The following is a 22585-nucleotide window of genomic DNA, read 5'->3' as shown; positions in this document are numbered from 1 at the left end:
AAATCTGAGGATTAACTGCATGGATAAGGAATATACCTGTATCTCTAGTAGAAAGATTGCCTGCACTATCAATATTGACACTTTAGGAAGAAAAGGAATCTTTCCTGAAACAAACCGATCAGTGGAGGTTGATTTTCGTGGGCTTTTACCTCCTTTGTCAAGGGAAGTCTCCTAGTCTGCTACAACTGTGCTCTAATGCTTAGTACACACAATGCAATTTCCCCTACGATTGACGAAAATCAGACAATTATTTCCAACGTATCCGATCTGGTTCCGATCAATAACGGGAACAAGTGAAGTGTGGTCCGGTTTTAGTCGAGGAGCAGAAATGCAGAAATCAAACCAACAAACGTTGATTCTGGTGATAATGTCAAACTGTAAATGGTTTATTGCAAGCTTTCGAAATGTTAAGTTTCTTCTTCAGGCATTATACAGAACTGTATCAGAACCGTACAATAAGAAGTTTTACATCACGTACAGACTTATATAGGATTCTGAAGGCTCAATCTGTCACACAGTTGTGCCCCCTTTGAAATGTAAATAATAATGAACCATGTACAGTTAGTCATTAAAGGAGACATCAAGCCACTCCTGCTACTCATAGTACTACTTATCCGGTGCTTCCTCCAGCCCCTGGCAGCCGCTATGTCCCTCGCCGCAGCCCCGCTGGCCCGTTCCCCGAAGGTGCGCAGGGCGACCTCCAAGTTGTCCTCTACTGCGCCTGTGCGAGCGCCGCTGTGGTCCATAACATACCGCGCAGGCGCAGTAGTTCTGCGATTGCGCGGTACGTTCCGGACCACGAGGCTGGAGGAAGCCCCAGGTAAGTAGTAGTATGGGTAGCAGTAGTGTTAAAGAGATCACCGGAATCAACTTAGTTGGTTTGATGTCTGCATAATGGGAACAATTTTCCAAAGTTATCATGGGAAAATCAATCCTGTTATCGATCGGGAGAGGTTTGGACATGTACACATGATACAATTTCAGATTACCCATCAATCGGACAGAAAATGTAATAGTATACCCAGCATTATGTGTATAGTATTGTCTGCCTGCCATCTCTCCCCACCCCCCAACAAAAATATACAATGTTGGTTGGTAGGCTCAAATGATGCATTTTAATTAAAAACATGGAAAAAATAAATGGCTGATTTGTTTTTTCTTCTGTGGATGGAAAACAAGTAGGTTTTGAGAGGACTAGAGGACATGATCTGTGCATGGAGGAAAAAGGTTTTAGCCATTTATTTAGGAAAAGGTTCTTTACAGTTAGGGCTCGTTTCCACTGTTGCGGTGCGGAATCGCCTGGATTCCACCGCAGACGAGATCGCATGCGGATGCGTTTCCACATGCTGTTTTTCCAGCGATTCTGCATGCGATTTCGTATGACTAAGAAGCAGGCGAATTTAACCATGTCACTGCCTGTGTAAATTGCCATAGCATTACACGCGAAATCGCGGGGAAAACCGCATGACAAAGCCGCATGCGATTTCCCTATTAAAAGCATTGCGAGCCATTCGTCCGCATTCCAGCTGCACGCGAAATCTGACGGCTCTGCCGTACAGATTTCCCCCGCACACCAAAACGCACCCGCACGACGCACAAGTGGAAACAATCACAATCCCATCCACTTGTATTGCCTATGCGAATCCGCATGCAGTGCCCACATGCGGATTCGCTATAGTGGAAACGAGCCCTATTAAGATGTGGAATGCATTGCCACAGGAAGTCGTTATGGCAAACTCTAGACCTGCATTTAAAGGGGGCTTAGATGCTTTCCTTGCGTTGAAAGACATCCATGGCTACAATTACTAGGCAATGCCCAATGATGTTGATCCAGGGATGTTATCTGATTGCCATCTGGAGTCGGGAAGGAATTTTTTTCCCTTTTGGGGCTAATTGGACCATGCCTTGTAAGGGTTTTTTCACCTTCCTCTGGATCAACAGGGATATGTGAGGGAGCAGGCTGGTGTTGTACTTTGTTCTCTGGTTGAACTCGATGGACGTATGTCTTTTTTCAACCAAAATAACTATGTAACTATGAAGAAGCCCATTGATTTGCATGCTGTGTTTCTGTGTCATTGAAAAACAAAACGCACACACTGTGAAAGATGCCTATCACTGTGTTTATTATGATATTAGTGATATAGCTGTAATCTGTGCTGATCTATGTTTGAAAAATATGTCTGTTATGTTATTTTATTTGTGTCTAGTTATATATAGAGTGTCTGCATTATTTATTTTCTCTGTACAGCTTCGGAATCTAGCCACACACTATGCAAGGGGCACTCAGTCTGGCAAGCATTCAGTATTTATCTCTCTGATTCGTAATTCATCAGGGAGTAGCGATTGTATTACCGTCTTGCACCACTCCGTTTTCTATTGCATTTCAGTAAAAAGGATGACCCACAGCCAATTGAACAACTGCTAGCTTTGTATGACGCAATGCAGTATGTGTAGATTCTCTGTTGCATCCCCACCCAAAACTAAAATTACCACCTGACTGTTGGAAGTCACATGATGCATGGCTAGCTTTAGGAACACTTGGCAAACACCTCATCTAAAGGGACTAAGTGTTTTTTTTCACCCCCAGCTCAATCAATACCTCAAAAAGTAAGTTTTTCTAATTAGATTTTTTTGGGGAAGTTTTTGACTTGCATCTACAGTAGAATCCCTTTATAGTAAACATCAAGGGACCAGGAAAAGTGGTTTACTATACCAGAAATTGTCATAATCAAGCTCATAAAGTATACTATAGTACTGGATCTTAAAGGGAACCTTAACTGGCGGGGAAAAATAAATTCACTTACCCGGGGGCTTTCCCAAGCCTCCTGCAGCCGTCCTGTGCCCGCGCCGGTCCTTCGGTGCCCTCCAGTCTCCCTCCGCCGCTAAGTTTCGTTTTCAGACGACTGCCAGTCGTCCTCGGGCAAAGCGTCCTCTTCCTTCCGCATTCCTCGTCGTAAAGAGCCGTAAAGCGCGTCCGCATGACGCGTTTGGCGTCATGCGGACGCGCTTTACGGCTCTTTACGACGGGGAATGCGGAAGAAGAGGACGCTTTGCTCGAGGACGACTGGCAGTCGTCCGAAAACGAAACTTAGCGGCGGAGGGAGACCGGAGGGCACCGAAGGACCGGCGCGGGCACAGGACGGCTGCAGGAGGCTTGGGAAAGCCCCCAGGTAAGTGAATTTATTTTTCCCTGCCAGTTAAGGTTCCCTTTAAGTCTAAAAAAAAAAAAAAAAAAAAAAAAAAAAAAAGATATTTACTCACCCGGGGCATCCCTCAGCCCCCTGAAGCTGGATGGTGCCCTCGCAGCCCCCGCTCCGATCGTCCTGTCCCTGCCGGCGGCTACTTCCGGGTTCGGCGACAGCCTCCGACAGGATGGGAACTCGAGTGATTTTCCGTGTTCCCAGCCGCTATATCACCCTCTATGCTGCTATAGCGTATATGTTATACGCTATAGCAGCATAGAGGGTGGTAAAGCGGCTGGGAATGCGGAAAATCACTCGCGTTCCCAGCCTGTCGGCGGCTGTCGCCGAACCCGGAAGTAGCCGCCGGCGGGGACAGGACGATCGGAGCGGGGCTGCGAGGGCACCATCCAGCTTCAGGGGGCTGAGGGATGCCCCGGGTGAGTAAATATCATTTTTTTTTATTAGGCTTAAGTATTCCTTTAATTCAGTCAATACTTGGGAGTCATTTTTTCTGTTCAATGCTCCAGCAAAGCGAGCACAGACAATGTCTCAGCTACATCTAAATGCACCGTGCTCAATATGCAGGTATTTGCATACAATAATTATTAAACAGCTTGCACAGGAAGCATGGTTTTCTTACCAGTTAATGCAGGTACAGTACTGATAGTGTGCTCCTCTGTTCACATTTCTGTGCAGCCTGGATGATACGGTAGAGTTGCAGCCATGCACAAGCAAGCCACAGATGACAGGCAGTTCCATCAGTAATCAGGCAGCAGCTTACACAGAAAGCATAGGTCTCACTTGCTGGTGCATTTGATGTAATCCACGGAGGTACAGAGTAGTGTGCAGATAGCGAGCAGGCTATAATTTGCTTCCAGCCCGCCCACCGACTACGGCTTGTGGGTCTCTGACTGATGTATGACGCATGCGCCCGCCCACTTTCCACTATAGCCCGATACAGAATACCACAGGGGCCAAAAAACAGTTTTACTAAAACAGAAGTTCTATTAGATCAGAGACGAGATTATACTGTATTGGGCTAACCTGCTGTGATCTCCTGAATGTCAGGAACAAAACAGGAAATTTGTCTACCCATAGGCTCCCATGTTAATATGGGGTATTAACAGAAATTTCGGCCTGGTAAAAGAGAAAACTGCATCTATATGAGCCTGCTGTTTGTAGCTGCTTCTGGGACCCACATTTCTGTTAATTCACATGGGCGGCTATGGGGCCCCTAAACTTCTGCTGCACCCAATAATATGTGTATAGCGTTGAAGGCGGTGTGGTTATTGGCAGGTTTGGGGGGCATTAGCATTAGGCATTGGTGGGGGGCGATCCCATCCTGCATTTTAATTCAGTCGGAGCTGGATTCCTCGGTTAATTAATCCACTGGCTAGCCAGGCCAGGGCAGGGCATACCATTTTAAGCATAAATAAACAAAAGACATATTCACTACAGGTAAGCTGGGTGTATTCAATTGTTCTTATAGCTGAGCAATAGGTTACAGAGCAGTACAAAGAAGTGAATTCAGGTATTTAGCATTTGATTTTGGCTCTTGAGGAAGCAGGTCAGTTCTGCCTCCAGACCAGGGAGATTGAAGCTGCAAGAGTAGCTATGTGAGTGGAGGAGGCACTGAGAGGATCAAGTGTGTGCATTTTGTTCACCTGCCTGGTCCTAAGCTGCTTCATAAATGGATCTATATACACCGTCTATCTGCACTATCCAGTCACCCCCTCTGGTCTCTGGACAAGGCAGGCTGTAATGATCTGTCCCTACAATTACTGAAGCCTGTGTGAGATGCTGGGGCACTCTGACAGCAGCAAATGCCTTTCTGCACAGAATCCTGCTAGTTTACACCTAATCTGCATTGCTCCCTACCTCTACCCCCCCCCCCCCCCCTCAACTTCTCCTACTCTTACATAATAGGTAGGACTCCTGATTTAAAGATCTGTAGCTACAAATTATTTCCTCCCCCCCATCAATAATGTTCCCTTATAATCCGTGGTGCTGTCCCCCAAGTTTTCCAGGGTCCTCAGTCTAGCAATGAATGTCCACAATGTGTCACCCCCGTATTCCAATGGCCCCACAGTCTCCTGAGTACATCTATGTCCCCCTAGGATCCTTAGTAAAGCCCTGACACCCCCCCCCCCATGTGCCACCTTCATTGCCATATACCTTTAGTATCCCCATTGTGTTTTGGCACAGATTAGGACATAGGACCAGATTGCTGTAAGGCTAGAGTTCTGTCTTCTATCACCAACCATTCTCCATTCCTCCCGTCTCTTACTTTGTCTCCCCTTTACCTTCTCATTCCCTTCTCTCCTCCTTCCCTCCAAGTCTTTAATCCTTCCTTCATTCCCTCTTGATATCTCCATCTCTAAACAAATTCCATTCGTGTGTCACCCTTATTATTATTATATGTATTTATCTACCATAGTCATAGTCTAATGTTCTACCATATTATTATTATTATTATTATGTATTTATATAGCACTGACATCTTCTGCAGCACTTTAAAGAGTACATAGTCATGTCACTGACTGACCTCAGAGGAGCTCACAGTCTAATCCTACCATCGTCCTAGTCTAATGTCCTACCATATTATTATTATTATTTACAGTATTTATATAGCACTGACATTCTGCAGCACTTTACAGAGCACAAAGGCACATCACTAACTGCCATCAGAGGAGCTCACTATCTAATCTTACCATAGTCATAGTTGAATATCCTACCATATTATTATTGTTGTTTTTGAGGGGGGGGAGCGCCTGGTAAGTTTGCCAGTATGGGGTCCACACATTTCTAAGCATCGACCTGTGCTTGGTGGTACATTTTTGCATGTTGTTAATCAACACCTCTGGTCAGAATGAAGTAAAGGGATTTGTTACTGCATTCTTCATAATGTAGCAAGTATATTTGTGCTTTTCCACACGCAGCCCAAGGCAGGCCTGGACAACATGTGTAGGTGGCACATATAGGTAATTGGCTAGAACTGTTGACACATAATAGATTTTTTTTTGTACAGTAAATCATCTATAGAAATGATTAATAAGAATTCCAAATATATAATCTGCATAGATGACTATGTCAGACTTCTCTTTTTATGCTGTCAGATGAAACCATAACATCCTGCTCTGGGATATTTCCAGGCAAACAACCAATCATCCCTACTCATTTAGCATCTTTACTTCTCATTTTCTGCACAGTAGCTCAGGTAACTTGCTAATCACTGACAAAGATGTCATTTGCAAGTGTAGTTTAGCGTTACCCTGCTGTCACCACCCCGGGCTGCTGTCAGCATCACAGACATAAATGGGTTCTGATTGTTATGTATTGTTTTGGAGTTTGCGTTTCTGGCGGCTTTTTGTGTTCACCTGAAAGACTGCTGTCATAAATTTTGTCAGTGATGGCTGCCCTATATCTAAGGTCAGTTTGGAATTCAGATTTTAACATTGTTAATGCAGCAATATTACTTACTGTGTGTTGTGTTGGGTTTCATTTCTAGCAAAGCTGTGTCAAAATCAGCTGGATAAGCCCATACATTAAAAATGTATTGCCCAATGAGGGGCATGGTGCAAGTACCTGCTGAAGCCACATTTATACTTAATTTAATCCACTCCAATAGCGTTTAATGTTCAGTCCTCAAAACATATATACACCTGTAAACAGAAACAAAAGACATACCATAGTGCAACATGTATGGTAGTCTGCTTACACCTCTGTGCACCCACAATACACGCTCTACTAAGCGCAGGGAGTGCAGGCAAACTCCTTCAGGGTTCGTTTCCACTATAGCGAATCTGCATGTGGGCACCGCATGCGGATTCGCATAGGCAATACAAGTGGATGAGATTGTTTCCACTTGTGCGTCGTGCGGGTGCGTTTTGGTGTGCGGGGGAAATCTGCACGGCAGAGCCGTCAGATTTCGCGTGCGGCTGGAATGCGGACGAATCGCCCGCAATGCTTTTAATAGGGAAATCGCATGCGGCTTTGTCATGCGGTTTTCCCCGCGATTTCGCATGTAATGTTATGGAAATTTACACAGGCAGTGACATGGTTAAATTCGCCTGCTTCTTGGCCATGCGAAATCGCGGGGAAAACCGCATGCAGAAACGCATCCACATGCGATTTCGTCCGCGGTGGAATCCAGGCGATTCCGCACCGCAACAGTGGAAACGAGCCCTCACCGGGGGTTCAGGGTCTCTCCCCCCTCAGTTCCCTACTCACCAGATAAATTCTTTGCACTGGATATGTCTCTCAACGCCGTCTTCACTGTTATTTCAGCTGAGCGGATTGTTCAGAAACATCCTTACCAGTCTGCCGACAGCACATACATGTGTGCTACTGTCAGCTGAACGTCCGTCCAGCGGGAGGGTCTGGCGGACCCGTCGTTTGCGGAAATATGGCGTGTGCACGCGCCTTTAGATGAGTGTATACTATATGCTCTGGCTTAGGTCTGGCTCTGGCTCAGGTGACAGATCTATATTATGACAGTTTTAGCAGCACAAATCACAATAACTAGCACAAAGTCAGAGTGCATTCCCAGATCAGGCTACCCCAGTCTGGCTGATGAACCATTTATTTCCCAGCTGATTAACCCTCTCCTGGTGGGGGGTCTCTTTTCTCACTTGAGCAATTTAAAATGGCAGTGCAGAGAAGAGAAATCTAGAACATAGATGCACACCATTAATCTCTTTCTATCTGCAAACGGCCACAGGTTGTATAGAAAACAGTACACAATTTAAAGAACTTTCTAATAATCTGTATCAATACTATGTAAAGAAAGAAACAACTGTGTGAGGTTGAATATCTCCAGTTACAGTATACTGAGAAGTGTCCTTGAGCTCAGTTTTTTACATGAACAATATCAAATCGCTTGAAGCAATTAACAAAACGGAAAATGTAAATTGTAGGCAGTTCTATACCATTTTGTGTGACCTACTCATGTAAACACACATTAATATGTTAATGACGGTCATTAACCAAGGTTAAGGAGTTGTGTATTAACAAGAAATTCACATCATTTAACTCTGTGAATTGTAAAATTCCACGACTGGTAATTGGGTGTGTAGTCTGGCTGCAAGTTGTGCATTATGTTACAAGTCGTAACTCTACACTAAAGGATGAACACACACCATAGACAACCTTGAGATTTTGTTACATCTACATGGCACTACGTACTTTCTACTGTATTACTTGTTTCTAATCGCATTCCTAATTCATACTCTTACTTGTTATATCAACAAAGGAGATAACACGTGTTAAAAAAATGATTTCACCCAATAACAATTTTTTAACAGGTAAGACCTGCTTTACAATAAGTTCTTTGTAGAAAATGTGTTTTATTGCAGAGTAGGTCAGCAGTGGTTGCAGTCCGCTCCTCTGTCAGCAGTTTCAACCCAGCTATGCTGTGGTCTGCTTATATCAGGATGAACAGGCAATCCTAATAAGTGTGAATAAGAGCTTTTCTTCAGTCAGGTAGCGCAGATCTATCTAGCTATCGAGTGTCTCCTAAAGCCAGAAAAATAGTCTCACAGTAAGTTAACCACTTAACGACTGGTCCCACCTGTGTTTTCATGGAAACGGCTGCTCGTTTTAGCGGCCGTTTCCTGTCAGTTCATGGAGCGGGGCTCCGTGAACAGCCTGCGAGCCTCCGAACGCGGCTCGCAGGCTAAATGTAAACACCTGGGGGAGTAATCCCCGTTGTTTACATTTTACGGCGCTGCTGTAAAGGAGATTGGCGATCCCCGGCCTCTGATTGGCCAAGGATCGCTGCCATCTGATAGGCTGAAGCCTATCTGAGGCGGTACAGGACGGATCGCTGTCATATACCGCCTATATTGAGAAGGAGAGGGAGGGGAGAATATCGCTGCAGAGGGGTGCTTTGAGGCCCCCCCCCCCCCCGCTAGGCACAACTAGGTGGCGGCAATCAGACCCCCCCAACAGGACATCCCCCTAGTGGGAAAAAAAGGGGGTCTGATCGCCCTGCCTGCCACCTGATCTGTGCTGGGGGCTGAAGAGCCCACCCAGCACAGATCATACAAAACAGCGCTGGTCGTTAAGTGGTTAAAAAATGTAAATACTTTACTTAGAAAGTGGTTTAAGTTAACTCAATAGACCTTTATGTATAATGCAAATATGGCTATGTTCAGAGGGATGCTCAGGTTAGTTGCCATAAAAAATTAGTGTATTTTGGTATTTGATTAGTCATTTTATCATGTTTTCCCAGCATTTTCAGCTGCTTATTAATTACCAGGGGAACGCTGATCATGGAGCCTACCAATCAGTATAAAGGCATTGTTCAAGTATTTGGGGGTTGTTTTTTAAACATTTGGGGTTTCAGTGGACTTCCATTGTAAGGCGAATGCAGGAGATGGTAATTGAGATGCCAAATATTTTGAGTTTATGCATATTTTGATAATTTTATTCCAATTGGACCTGGATTATTAGCATTTCATTGACCTTATCTAGTGAACACTAACCAGCAGATAGAAAAAAAGCTTCATGCAGCTTCTTGTAGACAAACACTACCTCTGAATACAACATATGGGAAATTTAATGCATCAGCTCATTGGCTACACACAAACCACTGCCTCAAAACATATGTCTGGACAAGACCTAATCCATGCCAATCTCCAGGTACAAAACTAAAAATAACTTCCTTATAGTTAGTAATCCGAGTGCTCAAATGTGACATTTTTGTATGATATTGCACTTCTGAAGCTAAGAATTTCACATGACCAGAAGACTGCTGGATTGAGGTCATTAGTTCCAGGGTCTATGCGTGAGCTTGTTTCTGCTGCTTGGATTGCATCAACCTGCTGTTCATACTATAAGACACAACCACTCAGAAGATTGCTGCCTGTAGCAGTGGTATTCTGCTGTGAATATCTGGGTCCAGATTACATACTTTCAGGTGTATGGTGCAGTTTTCAAGGTTTTATGCACATCTGTTCCTCCACCACTTTCAGAAGTTTAATAACCTTCTTTTGCAGAAAAAGATAATTCCAAAGGGCCATTTTGCAAAGCCCACATTGCTGGTTTTGTCTCTGTTTGCAAACGCTCACTGGGAGTGCCTTTTTGCACCCCCACCTGCCTTTTATTCCACCTATATGGGTGTTCCAGGGCAGGTATAGAAAAGTGAAGCCAGCTCTAGGGAGGGGTGGGGGAGAGAAGATGAGAGAGGTGGGTGTTCGTGAAAATATGGCAATAGGTACCGTAACTTGTTTGTACTACCAGCTATAGTTCTTTTAAGCATTCATTTCAGGTTTGTCAATTCATCTTTCCTTAGCGTTGTTAGCAATGCAGTATTAACGTTTGTTAATTTTATTTCATTTGATGAAGTTCAGAGGGACTTAGGGCTCTTTAAGACGGGTATCTGACAGGCGTGAATTCACCGCCAGTCAGGTGCTCTCTTGCACCAGCCGGGCGCTTGTTAGTGCTCAGTACTGGCGCTAGACTGCCAAACCTCCCCATAGAATCAGTTCTGAGCATGGCCGCAGCACTTGACATGCGTAGTGTTACTACTGCTGCAATTTGGCTGCATTTAAATTGCACTCAAATTGTTCTGGCAGGCGTCAGAAGGGACTTTGAACTGCTCATCAGGCATGCAGTTCAGCCTCACCAAAATGTACAAATAGGTTATGTTTAAAACCCCTCCTTATTTGTCAGGGGTAGGTCTGTATATTTATTGCCCTGAAATAAATAGGAGATTTCGAATATACACAATTGGACTGATCAGGGATCGGAGGGAATGATGCACACGGTGGATTGGGGTCCAGCAATGAAACGAGGGTCTTTGCTGATTCCCCCCCACTTTACGCAGTACCTTAGTGGGGTGTAGCTATCTCGTCTGTGTCTGGACCCTAAATAGCAATAGTCACCTAGAGTTCCCACATAGTCCAGCTATGATAAAAATCACACATGTATAACAATCCTGTTGTACACCTAAACGTATTTACAACCTATTTTTTCAATGTTACTTATGCACCCTTTTGTATTCCTATACCCCAGTTACCTTGTGTGAAGGTGTATACATCTATTATTTGACCCCTATGGGGCCATATGCCAGGTGATTTACAACAAACAAGCTGTCCAACCAGATTGACTGCACGGAGGATAGCTGCACACCTTGTTCTATCTACAGTATATGTTTAGGTGTATAACAGGATTGTTATACATGTGTGATTTTTATCATAGCTGGACTATGAGGGAACTCAAGGTAACTATTGCTATTTAGGGTCCAGACACAGACAAGATAGCTACACCCCACTAAGGTACTGCGTAAAGTGTGTGTGTGGGGGGGCAGCAAAGACCCTCGTTTTATTGCTGGACCCCAATACACCGTGCGTATCATTCCCTCTGATCCCTGATTGGTCCAATTGTGTATATTTGAAATATCCTATTTATTTCAGGGCAATAAATATACAGACTTACCCCTGACAAATAAGGAGAGGTTTTAAACATAACCTAGTTGTACATTTTGGTGAGGCCCACCGGGCAAAGTGTGACAGCGTTTGCATTAACACAAAATATTAGCATGTCAATGACCATCTCTACTTCAAAGTGGTATAATGCTACCTTTACATAACTTGGCATACATTTTAGAACATATCATACATTTTCAAACAAATTAGATGTTGGATTCAATAAAACCATAGAACTTGATTTAAGTTTGATTACTTTTTCAGTAAAACCTAGGTCCAGTACTCACCAAAAACCTCTAGCAGATCTGCAAAACGCTAGAGGTTTTCGAAGCAGATTTTAGGCTGTTTAGAGCGATTCTAGGCTGTTTAGAGACGTTTTCTAAACATACCTAGCGTTTTTGGGAGCGTTTGTGTAGCAGATTACAAATATTGTTACAGTACAGCTGTTACTGAACAGCTTCTGTAACAAAAACGCCTGGAAAACTGCTCTGATCTAGCATTTTTCAGAGCGGTTTTCCACTTTTCTATACTTTAACATTGAGGCAGAAACGCCTCAGAAATCTAAAAAATGCTGCAGTCCCCGAGTTTGCATTTGTGGAAAAAACGAGCCGCTCTGGTGTGCACCAGCCCATTCACTTTCATTAGCCAAGCGGTTTTCCCCCTGCAAGCGTTTTAAAAAACCCTTCAGAACCGCTCCGGTGTGCACCAGCCCATAGATTGGAAAAGGAAAGTTTTTAGGGTATATAGCATACTGAAGACCCGAGGGTCTGTGAGTAGAAGGGGCGTGAGAGTGAGGCTCCATTGCTTTGAACTGCAGGCAGCAGTACAAATCTTTCAGCTGCTGCAGGAAGCCCCATACACATAATAGATGAAACTCTGCCGAGAGGGACAAAACCGACTGCTTCAGCTGAGAGTCCTAACGTGTGTACAGCAGCCTGGTCTGGCCACATTCCTTGTACGTGTGTTCGAGGCTTAAAGAGAATCTGTATTGTTAAAATCGCTCAAAAGTAAACATACCAGTGCGTTAGGGGACATCTCCTATTACCCTCTGTCACAATTTTGCCGCTCCTCGCCGCATTAAAAGTGGTTAAAAACAGTTTCAAAAAGTTTGTTTGTAAACAAACAAAATGGCCACCAAAACAGGAAGTAGGTTGATGTACAGTATGTCCACACATAGAAAAATACATCCATACACAAGCAGGCTGTATACAGCATTCCTTTTGAATCTCAAGAGATCATTTGTGTGTTTCTTTCCCCCTGCAGTTCTCATGCACTGAAGTTTCAGGCTGCTCTTTATTTCCTGCAAACAGCTTTGCCCTTGTTTGTAATTCCTCAGTATGTGAAAGCCCAACCAGCTCAGAGGACGATTTATCCAGCTTGTAAAAGATAAGAGAGAAGAGAGAAGCTGCTCTAATCTAAATAACACACAGGCAGTGTGCAGAGAGGGGGTTCATAGCAGAACCACAACACTGAAGAACTTGGCAGCCTTCCAGACACAGGCCGACAAGTCTGACAGGGGAAAGATACATTGATTTATTACAGAGACTGTGATAGCAGAAAGTGCTGCAGTTAGCCAGAACACATTAGAATAGCTTTTGGAACTTGTAGGATGATAAAAAACAGGATGAAATTTTTGTTACGGAGTCTCTTTAAGATTAGATAGCTTTTATCTACTATTGAACAGGGAAAGGCGTTAAGTCATTGATATCTGGTGGTTAAAGAAAACCCGAGGCGTAATAAATGTAAAAAATTAAATACTTATCTAAGGAGAGTGAAGCCGCAGGATCTTCCCATGCTGGCTTCTAGTCCTCTGCCCCTGGCCGGGACACTCTCTTTAACATCGGTACAGATCAGGAATTCTCAGAACACCACTTTAAAATTTGCAGCACACTTATATTGTGCCAGTATCCACAGGAAAGTCCAACAATTGTTTCAGGGGCCTCACAGGGTCTCCCTTTATCAAGGCGCTTTGATAAAAAGGGGGCCCTGTGAGACCCTGAAACAATTGTTGGACTTTTCTGTGGATACTGGAACAATAAGGCTTTGCTCACATCTAAAATCGAAAATCGCTGCTGGCTGCATTTTGTGATTTTGAAAGTGCTTTTGCAGAGCGATTTTCTTTTTTCACTTCCTGACGCAATTCAGGAAGTGAACTCTGACCCGGAAAATAATAAATATAATGTATTTATTCTTAAAAGCATGAACGCAATCGCTGCAAAAGCAATTTTGTTAGCATTTTGCGTTATTCCTATTCCTTCCATTGTAGCAAAATCGCCCTAAAAATGGTATAGGCAGCGCTTTGGTCAGTGGAAAGCGAAACGCGCAGATATGACGCGCTTGTGCAATGAATCCCTCATAAGGATTCATTGCACAAGCGCTTTTAAGACGATTTTCAAAATCGATGGCGCTTTAAAAATAGCGAAAACACCCTAGGTGTGAACTAGCCCTAAGGCTACTTACACACTAAGACGTTGCGTTAGGTGCTACGTTAAGGTCGCATAACGTGCACCTAACGCAACGTATGGTGGTGCGGGAGAGGATGGTACAGTGAGCCGCGTTAGGCGGCTCTATCCGCATAAGATCTCCCAGGGTGGCGCTGATTGGCCGGCGGGACCACGTGATGCGGAGCGAGACACTCCGCATCACGTGGTCCCGCCGGCCCATCTGCGGCCGCCAGTGCAGTGCATATTAAGTAGCCATGTGCGCGGCTACTGTAGCGGCATCTCCCCGTTTCTCTCCGCCCCCCACTGAGCATGTGCAAACAGTCTAACGCGGCTAAAGCAGCTAGAACGCACAGCATGCTGCACTTTCACTACAACGTGCAGCGTTACATGTAATGCAACGTGGGCAGTGTGAACAGCCCACTTGTGTTACATTGCTGTGCGTTGGGGGAGCGTTACAGGCTGCACTAACGTGCGCCTGTAACGTCCCTGTGTGGAAGCAGCCTAAAAGTGTGCTGTAAACTTTAAAGTGGTGTGCTGATAATACTTGATCTCTACATTTGACTAGCGGTACTGCCTATATTACTTCATCAAGCACCCAGAAAACACTTATGGTGTACCCACTTTATTCCTGGATTCTCTCCTTAACATCGGGGCGGGGGCCATACTCCTCTTCTGGCATCAGTGCAGGGGTGCCTGCTCCGTAGCATGGAGCCGCTCATGCACGATTGGCTCAGGCTCACTGCGCAGGCGCAGCCATACTCGCACAGGCACAATACGGCCGCATTCGAGCCTGAAGAGTAAGGCCGCAATGCTCATAACGAAAGCTCTTGCCAGTAATCTGGGGCATGCAATCAGCAATGGGGGACCACAGGAAGGCATGGGAAGCCACTATAGCAGTGATGGCTACCCTTTCAGAGGCTGAGTGCCCAAACTGCGACCTAACATCGACTTATTTATCACTGAGAGCCAATGGGGGGGGTTTGCGGCGTGCTAAAAATGGGCGTGGCCATTGTGTTGTATGGGTGGAGCTAACATAATGATGTAACAGCGAGGCATAAGAAAGCACTGTTTCCGCCATGATGTGGTGAAACGGGGATTCGCATCATGGGTGTGCAGAGACTGTGTGATGCTATTTATTAGTATACCCACCGTAGCCCCAAAGCAGCAAATATAGCCAACTATGACCATTAAATAATAAATGCAGCAACAGTTACCCCAGACACCAGAAAATAACCGCAATGTGGGCAACATTTCAGCAGAAAATAAGCAGTGGGCAACATTTCAGCAGAAAATAAACGCAGTGGGACACATTTAAGCAGAAAATAACGCAATATGGGCAACATTTCAGCAGAAAATAAAAGCAGTGGGCCACATTTCAGCAGAAAATAGACGCAGTGGGCCACATTTCACCAGAAAATAATGCAATGTGGGCAACATTTCACCAGAAAATAAACGCAGTAGGCCACATTTCAGCAGAAAATAAACGCAGTGGGCAACATTTCAGCAGAAAATAAACGCAGTGGGCCACATTTCACCAGAAAATAAACACAGTGGGCAACATTTCACCTGTAAAAAAAGGAATGTATTCACCTGACAGAAGTCTCCTCTCCCGGCCTCTGGCGCGCAGCTCCCCCGGACGATCCTCCTGCATATCTTCCACGCTCTCGCTGAATGCAATAGCAGGGCTACGGGAAGATGGCACCCGAAGCCCTGTACTGGATAAATGTAACGATTGTGGAATTCTCTCCGTGATCAGCGCACAAGACGTGCGCTGACACTGCGGAAATCCTCCACAAGCGTATAATTTTCAGGAACCCAGCAAAAGGTGCAATGCACCTGTAGAGGGCAATTCCTGTCGACAGGGCGAGCTGTGGAGGGCAGAGGAACAGCTCCTCTGCCCTGCCACACACGCCAGACAGGAATTGTACGAAGGGAAGAAACGCAGGGCAAGATAGCCCTGAAAGAGAGAGATCAAAGCGACAGAGGGTATGTGTGTTCACCAAACTAGTCGCCACCCTGCGACGATGAACACACAACCAGGAAGACAAAGCGAGAAGGCAATCGCCGGAGATGGCGATTGCTAACAGCGACCCAAGACCGAATAAGCACAGATGAGGAATGTATGTTTGTCCACCAATCTAGCCGCCACCTGCAACGGTGGACACACAACAGAAGAAACCAAGTGAGAACGCAATCGCAAGAGAAGCGATTGCAGAAGAGAATGAGCATAGGGACAGATTGTATGTGTGTGCACCAAACTAGTCGCCAACCCGCGACGGTGCATACACAACAGCAGATATGAAGTAGGAACGCAATCGCGAGAGAGGCGATTGCCAGAGGTGACACAAGGCTACAGCAAGGCAGAGCACGAGAGTAGCAAAGGCACAGCAAATCATACAATGAGAAGATAAGGAAAATAACAAACGCTAGCTAAACGCGAACACCGCACTCATTCGCAACAGTGCACACGTTTATGCGCGGTCCCCGCGTGATAAGCACAACAGAGACAAGCACGCCTAACTAACCACCGACAGACAAACATGAAACAGAGGACGTGAGCGCTTGCTTAACGGTTACCTCACCGAGCCTCCAGCAAGCGTTCGTAGCAGACAAGACAGACACACGAAAACATGAACAAGCTAGAGATAGGATCCACAGCACTAGCGAGAGAGGCTAGTGCGATCCAAGTACAGCAAGAGAGTAGCAGACCAGAAGGATCCACAGCACTAGCGCAAGAGGCTAGTGCGATCCAGGAAAACAGAACAGAAGGATCCACAGCACTAGCACAAGAGGCTAGTGCGATCCAAGTACAGCAAGAGAGTAGCAGACCAGAAGGATCCACAGCACTAGCGCAAGAGGCTAGTGCGATCCAGGAAAACAGATCAGAAGGGGCTACCAGTAACAACCGCTGTTCCGGTTAGCACCCAGACACACAGAACAATTTCCTGTCGACCACCACTGGGACAGGACAATCGCAACAGACAAACAAAACAGATATGCAGTCCTAACTGCACTAGGGAAACTGCCTAGTGCAGTTCCAGGAATTACTCTAGGCTAATCTTCAAACAAAGAGCAAGGCTGACATTCCAGGCGAGTGTTACACAGGAACTAACCCTTATGACCAGCAAAGGACTCTGGGAAAGATAGCTCTTTATACTGCCAGTCATCAAAGGAGGCAGGTAGAGGATTTGCATAACGAGTGTATGCAAATTCCTCAGCAGCAGAACAGACCTGAAACTTGTAATGGAAAAACACTTGTAACTTGTGCTGTTGAGCGCCCTGTATAATTTTTTATATTTGAATGGAAAAACAGGTCTCTCTTGCAGAGACCTGCAGCCCACAGACTAGAAGAATGGTCAAACAGCTGTCTGCCAGTGCATCCAGCTGAGCGGATCATTACAATACACAAATAGTTTCTAGTACAGGGCTTTGGACGCCATCTTCCCGTAGCCCTGCTCTGCCTCCCGGGAGATTGCGGCCTGGAGCGGGGCCTGCGGGCTATGAACTGGCGCGGCGTCTAGTAGACGCAGTTCATAGCGCAGCAGCGTTGGCATGCCAGCAGATTCGGCTATAGGTTCGCCAACGCTGCTCTATAGGATCCAGAGGCCTCTCTCTTCTTAGGTAAGTATCTGTTTTCGTACCCAAGGTTTGCCTCCAGTATACTTATAACAATCATTTACCACATCTAACAAACATTTGTTTAGCTTTACAGAGATACTGTAAGTCCACAGGCAGCAAAATAATCATGCCTTAATTTATCTTTGGTTTGTTTAAACTATTCTTAGAAACTATGAAAAAATTGAATCGTATCTATGTAAACCTTTAAGTTGTCCATCATAAATGTTGCGTGGCATTAGGCATTTGTGTGTTGGATAGACTTTGTAAACATTCGTGTGAATTTCTCCCTCCATCATGGTTTTACGACTGATATCTTCGCACAGCCGGTGTTTTCCTGCAGCTGTATTCTCACCTCCAAAAATAATCACCCACCATCTGTGTGTAAAATATTTTGCACCCCAAAACCTATTGTAATCAGCTTAATACTATTTCCTCTTCAAAGGAAGCATAAATCTTTTTGATGCCATTTACTATCTTCCCTTTCTCCCAACCCCCTCAAAAAGCTTATGTAAACAACACACAATCCTGCATTCAGAAGAATCATCTGAGGTGAGCAGCATTGGGCTGAGAAGATAAGATTACTGGGCCACGTGTGTGCATGTATCAGTTGCTTTTGATCTTCTCAGTCTGACAGAGATGACGACTGGAACTCAGCTCAGCTTTGGGAATATCCCATTTATTGCACGGAAGAGAGTACAGACTTATGCTGAGTATGACGTTTTTGACTAGTGAGCTATTCTCAAGTGCCCCTTCATCAATTTTGTCATATGTTGTTCATATAGACTGTTAGAGCCTGGCTGCAAATACTGTACAAGCTTTACAATTATTTTTAATTCTTCCTACCGCCTGTGTCTTTTCCGCATGTTTATCATGGCACTGGGAGCTCTAGTGATTTAAATAGAAGGATCCCTGCACCAAAAAGGTATAGATTTGGCATGGGAGGACTGAGCACCAGAGTTGGGGTCTCAGCCATGCGTTTGCCAATCATTAAAGAAAACCTGTAATAACGTAAAAAAATTGTTTTTCACTTGGGGCTTCTGCCAGCCCCCTGCAGCTACTCTGTGCCCACGCCGTACTGGAATAATCCTCCGGTCCCCCGCCACGGCTCCATTTCACTTTTGCCTGTTGACGGCCACTGCACAACCATGGCCACATGCGTCCTCGTTCGCGCTACCATCGCCGGGAGCGTCCTGCGCAGGCGCAGTACGAGGTTGTCTCTCACTGTGCCTGCGCAAGGCGCTTCCAGCAATTCAGGGTTTATTCCAGGTTTCCTTTAAATAAATCTGCAATGGTATACTGGTTTTCCACACAGATTTTGTTTGTTGCCTATCTCCTGGTAAGTTTTCTGTCTCCATGCAGGTTTACTCAGCCATCCTGGCTATACCAGTCTGCATGGGTGACAAGTGGTTAAAGATGGTTTAAAAGGGAAGGCATGCAATTTTTTATTATTTAAAAAAAAATCCCTTTGTCACTCATGGAAGTCAACCTGCATTGGGCTGCCCATATCCTGGGCAAGGGGCTCTTCCACACCTTCAGTGCCCAGGAGGAGGTGGGTGTGCAACTTGTATGTCCTGGGGGGCTTATGCAGAATCTGAGAGTTCCCTTTAATAAAGGACCTCTAGATGTCCTACCTCTTGGAGGTGAATAGGTATAGAAGTTCACTCTTGACTCTTAAACTATTAATGTACAAGAATAGAAGTAAAAACTTTATTGGAGGGTGGTGCTTTTTCTTTATTTTTCTGATTGTAAATCTTTCACTTCTTTCTTCTTTTACTTCTTTCTTCACCTTTAAATCTTGATTGACGGGTCCTGTGGCCACCAGTTCCTGTCACTGGCTGCCACTCTGGCGAGCACCCATTGCTCTATCGTCCACCTATTTAAATCCTGGGCTCTGAGGACAGATAGTGAAGTGATTGCAGGGATTACATTATAAGCTCCTCTGAGGATAGTTAGTGGCATGATGAGAGGGATTAGATTGTAAGCTCCACAGTGAGCGGCACATTCTGTAAGTGACAGGCAGCTCAGAGATCACTGTAAAGGTGGCCACCCACCATACAATTTTTTTAAATATCTGTTCAATTTAAGAATTGCAATCAAATTTTCTGACTGATTGTAACATTTCAAAAATATGACCAATGTACCACACACCTGTGATCTATTTTTCCCCAATTATGATAAAAATGATTGAAAACTCTGACAAAATTGCTTGGGTGTGTATATTAATAAATTGACAATCTAACACACCATACAATCTTTAGAAAGATTGAAGAAAAATATATGACATTCCGGATCGATCAAAATCGAAGAAAACTGGAAATCCGATTGGATTTTTCAGTGGAATAAAAAAAAAAAGCTTTTGATTTTTTTTTTTTTGGGAGACCTGATCGTTTTTATCGACTTCCCGTAAAATCGGATCATTTTATTGTATCGTGTGTGGCCACCTTAAAGGACTTACGAGGCGAATTTTAGAAAAAATGTTAGTTACCTTATTGCAATATCAGACCTCGGCAGACGATCAGTGCTTCCCCTGTCAGTTTCAGGCGCTCTGTTATCTAAATCCAGGATTCATTACAGGCCCCGACCCTCTGCAGGGTCGCCTGAACTTATGAGATAAGAATTGCCGCTTTAAACAGCAATGTGAGTTACACTCGTGGCCGCCACATAGCGGCTCCCTGCCCCGCTGTGAGCCGCTGCTAGGAGGGAGCCGCTGCTATAGTAGGCAGCCCTGCCAGTATCATCCATTCACACGCCGCAGCCTCCCTTCCCCGACCCGCCGAGCAGCCAGCACATCTACCCCCTTTTGCGGAGGAATTCTGGACATGCGGTCACTGAAGAAGAGCCGCTGGCTCATATTGAGCAGAGAGTCACTGAGGAGCCGCTGGTGAGCCGGCTCACGTACAAGCGGAGTGTGGATAACAAAGAACCGCTGGTGAATCTGATTCACCAGCGGTTCTTTGTTATCCGCACTCCGCTCGTACGTGAGCCGGCTCCTCAGTGACTCTCTGCTCAATATGAGCCACCACTATGTGCAAACTCTGTGCAGCAGGATGAATGTTTGGTTGTGTGAATGCTAGTGCCATCCTGCTGCCCACAGCCTGTCCCTTGCATTCCTGGTGCACTAGGCCATGACCTTTGAGGCCTTGCCTGAAATCCGGCCATGGCTTCTGCGCCTGCATGCACCCACGTCATCATGCGCAGAAGCGCCGACCCGCGTGAGGGACTTAGAAGACATCTAGAGGCTGGAAGAAGCATCAGGTAAGTAAACATTGCTTTTATTGCAGCCCTATCATTCAAAATGCCCCCCCCCCCCCCCCCCCCCCCCCCATAGCCGTTATTAATTTGGTATTTTCCTTTGATTGTTAAGTTTTTCAACACAAATGAAGAAATTCTTCACAGATAAAGAACCAGAATTGTCAGGTTGAACAAGATGTCACATTGCTGGAGGGAGTTGCAGCTAGGAGCTTGTGCCTTGGCTATACAACCCTTCCTCTCACCCCAGGCATGCTGCCTGACCTCCGGCAGTATTTACTGTTATCAGAGATAAATATGAATGTACATATAATACATAAATCTACGTGCGCTGTGCTGCTGGAGCATCCGGCTGTCACTGGCAGAGCCCGGGGACAGGACACGAGTTACCAGGCAGCCTCTCAGCTGTGATTGGTCGGCTGGAGGGTCACAGTGAAAGAGGCGGCTCCTGCGTACGGCTCAGCTGTGTTTCTGCTGCTGCTGAGGGGAGGGAGGGAGCATGATAACAGCAGCAGCTCCTCTGTCTGTATACACAGTGCCCTTCCTGATGAGCACATTCCGCCAGCTCCGTTAGAGCTTCCGCAGCCTGACAAGCCGTGCTACCCTCACTGCCCAGGGATGAGAAAGAGAGCCGAGCCTGGGGCCCGGGAAAATGACAGCTTCGGCGCCACTCCGCTGGACCAGGAGTGTCGCCTGAAGAACCTGAGGCTACCGGGGAGCAAGGGGACAAAGGGACATTATCCACAGGAGCTGGACTGCGACAGCAAGGGGATGAAGAGGCTCAGCAGGTACGGGCGGCACATTGTCCCCTAGTATACATCTCTGCTGCCCACATATACGAGTGTGGTGTGAAGAGCTGTGTGCGTTACCTCTATGCGGATACATCGCATTGCTGCATAGAACAGGTCTGCAACTTACTGCAGTGTGCTGGGCTGCCTGAATTCTGCAGGACATGCTAGTGAGCTTCTGCTGCTCTCTACCTCACTGGGGTCCTGTGATAGCACTGGCTTCCATAGGACACTATTAAACCGCTCATTCAGTAGGTCAGTTACCAGAGCTGCCAGTCAGAATTCAACTTTCTCAAGCAGAAGGTGAACTCTGATTGCTGTGGGCTACTGCACCTTGCATGTAAGCAAGGGTAGTTTCTCAGATTTTACTATCTCTGTTTCCTCCCCTGACTGCATATTGGCAAATACTATATACTGTATTCAATATCTCAGGTCTACAATTGTCTGATCTTAGAAGAGTTCATGAAACAATGTGTGAGTGAGAATGTTCTCTTTCCTCATACCCCCTCTACTTATTAAACCATTTTTGTACAGGACTTATTACAGGCACAGGAGAGGGGGCAGGGAATATTTGGAAGAGAGATTCAGAGGTAAAGTAGCTCTCTGAACCTGGCATTTTAGAAGGAGTGAAAGCAGAATAGATATCAGGCAGAAGCAGGATATGCACAGTTACAATGAGAATCACACTTACAGGATTTAATAAAACATTTCTAAGAATTATGAATGTGATTAGAGAGATGGCATAAAGATGACTAAGTGTAATTATTGCAGAGAAGGTCAGGTTACTGGACCAGAAGTGAGTTGACACATGAGCACAGCACCAGCTCCTGATTGTATCCGGCTGAAATTGGAAAGATTCAGACATGGATGGCTCT

The 22585-nt window shown here is 45.4% G+C and overlaps 1 protein-coding gene across 2 annotated transcripts in view; it reads left to right on the top strand.

Moving 5' to 3' along the window:
• The window catches only part of ABHD12 (abhydrolase domain containing 12, lysophospholipase), a 1393598-nt gene that overhangs the window by 41786 nt on the left and 1329227 nt on the right, over window positions 1-22585 (top strand). The window contains exon 1 of one of the 2 annotated variants that reach the window (XM_068232242.1): window positions 21390-21710. The exons of the other annotated variant lie outside the window; for it this stretch is intronic. Within the exon in view, the coding sequence (XP_068088343.1) occupies window positions 21541-21710 (170 nt within the window). The 5' untranslated portion in view covers window positions 21390-21540. Of the gene's footprint in view, window positions 1-21389; window positions 21711-22585 lie in introns of those variants that run through there. 2 annotated transcript variants of the gene reach the window in all.

Source organism: Hyperolius riggenbachi, chromosome 4 (assembly GCF_040937935.1).
Source record: "Hyperolius riggenbachi isolate aHypRig1 chromosome 4, aHypRig1.pri, whole genome shotgun sequence".
Classification (NCBI taxonomy): Eukaryota; Metazoa; Chordata; class Amphibia; order Anura; family Hyperoliidae; genus Hyperolius; species Hyperolius riggenbachi.
This window is presented reverse-complemented; position numbering and strand designations above follow the sequence as displayed.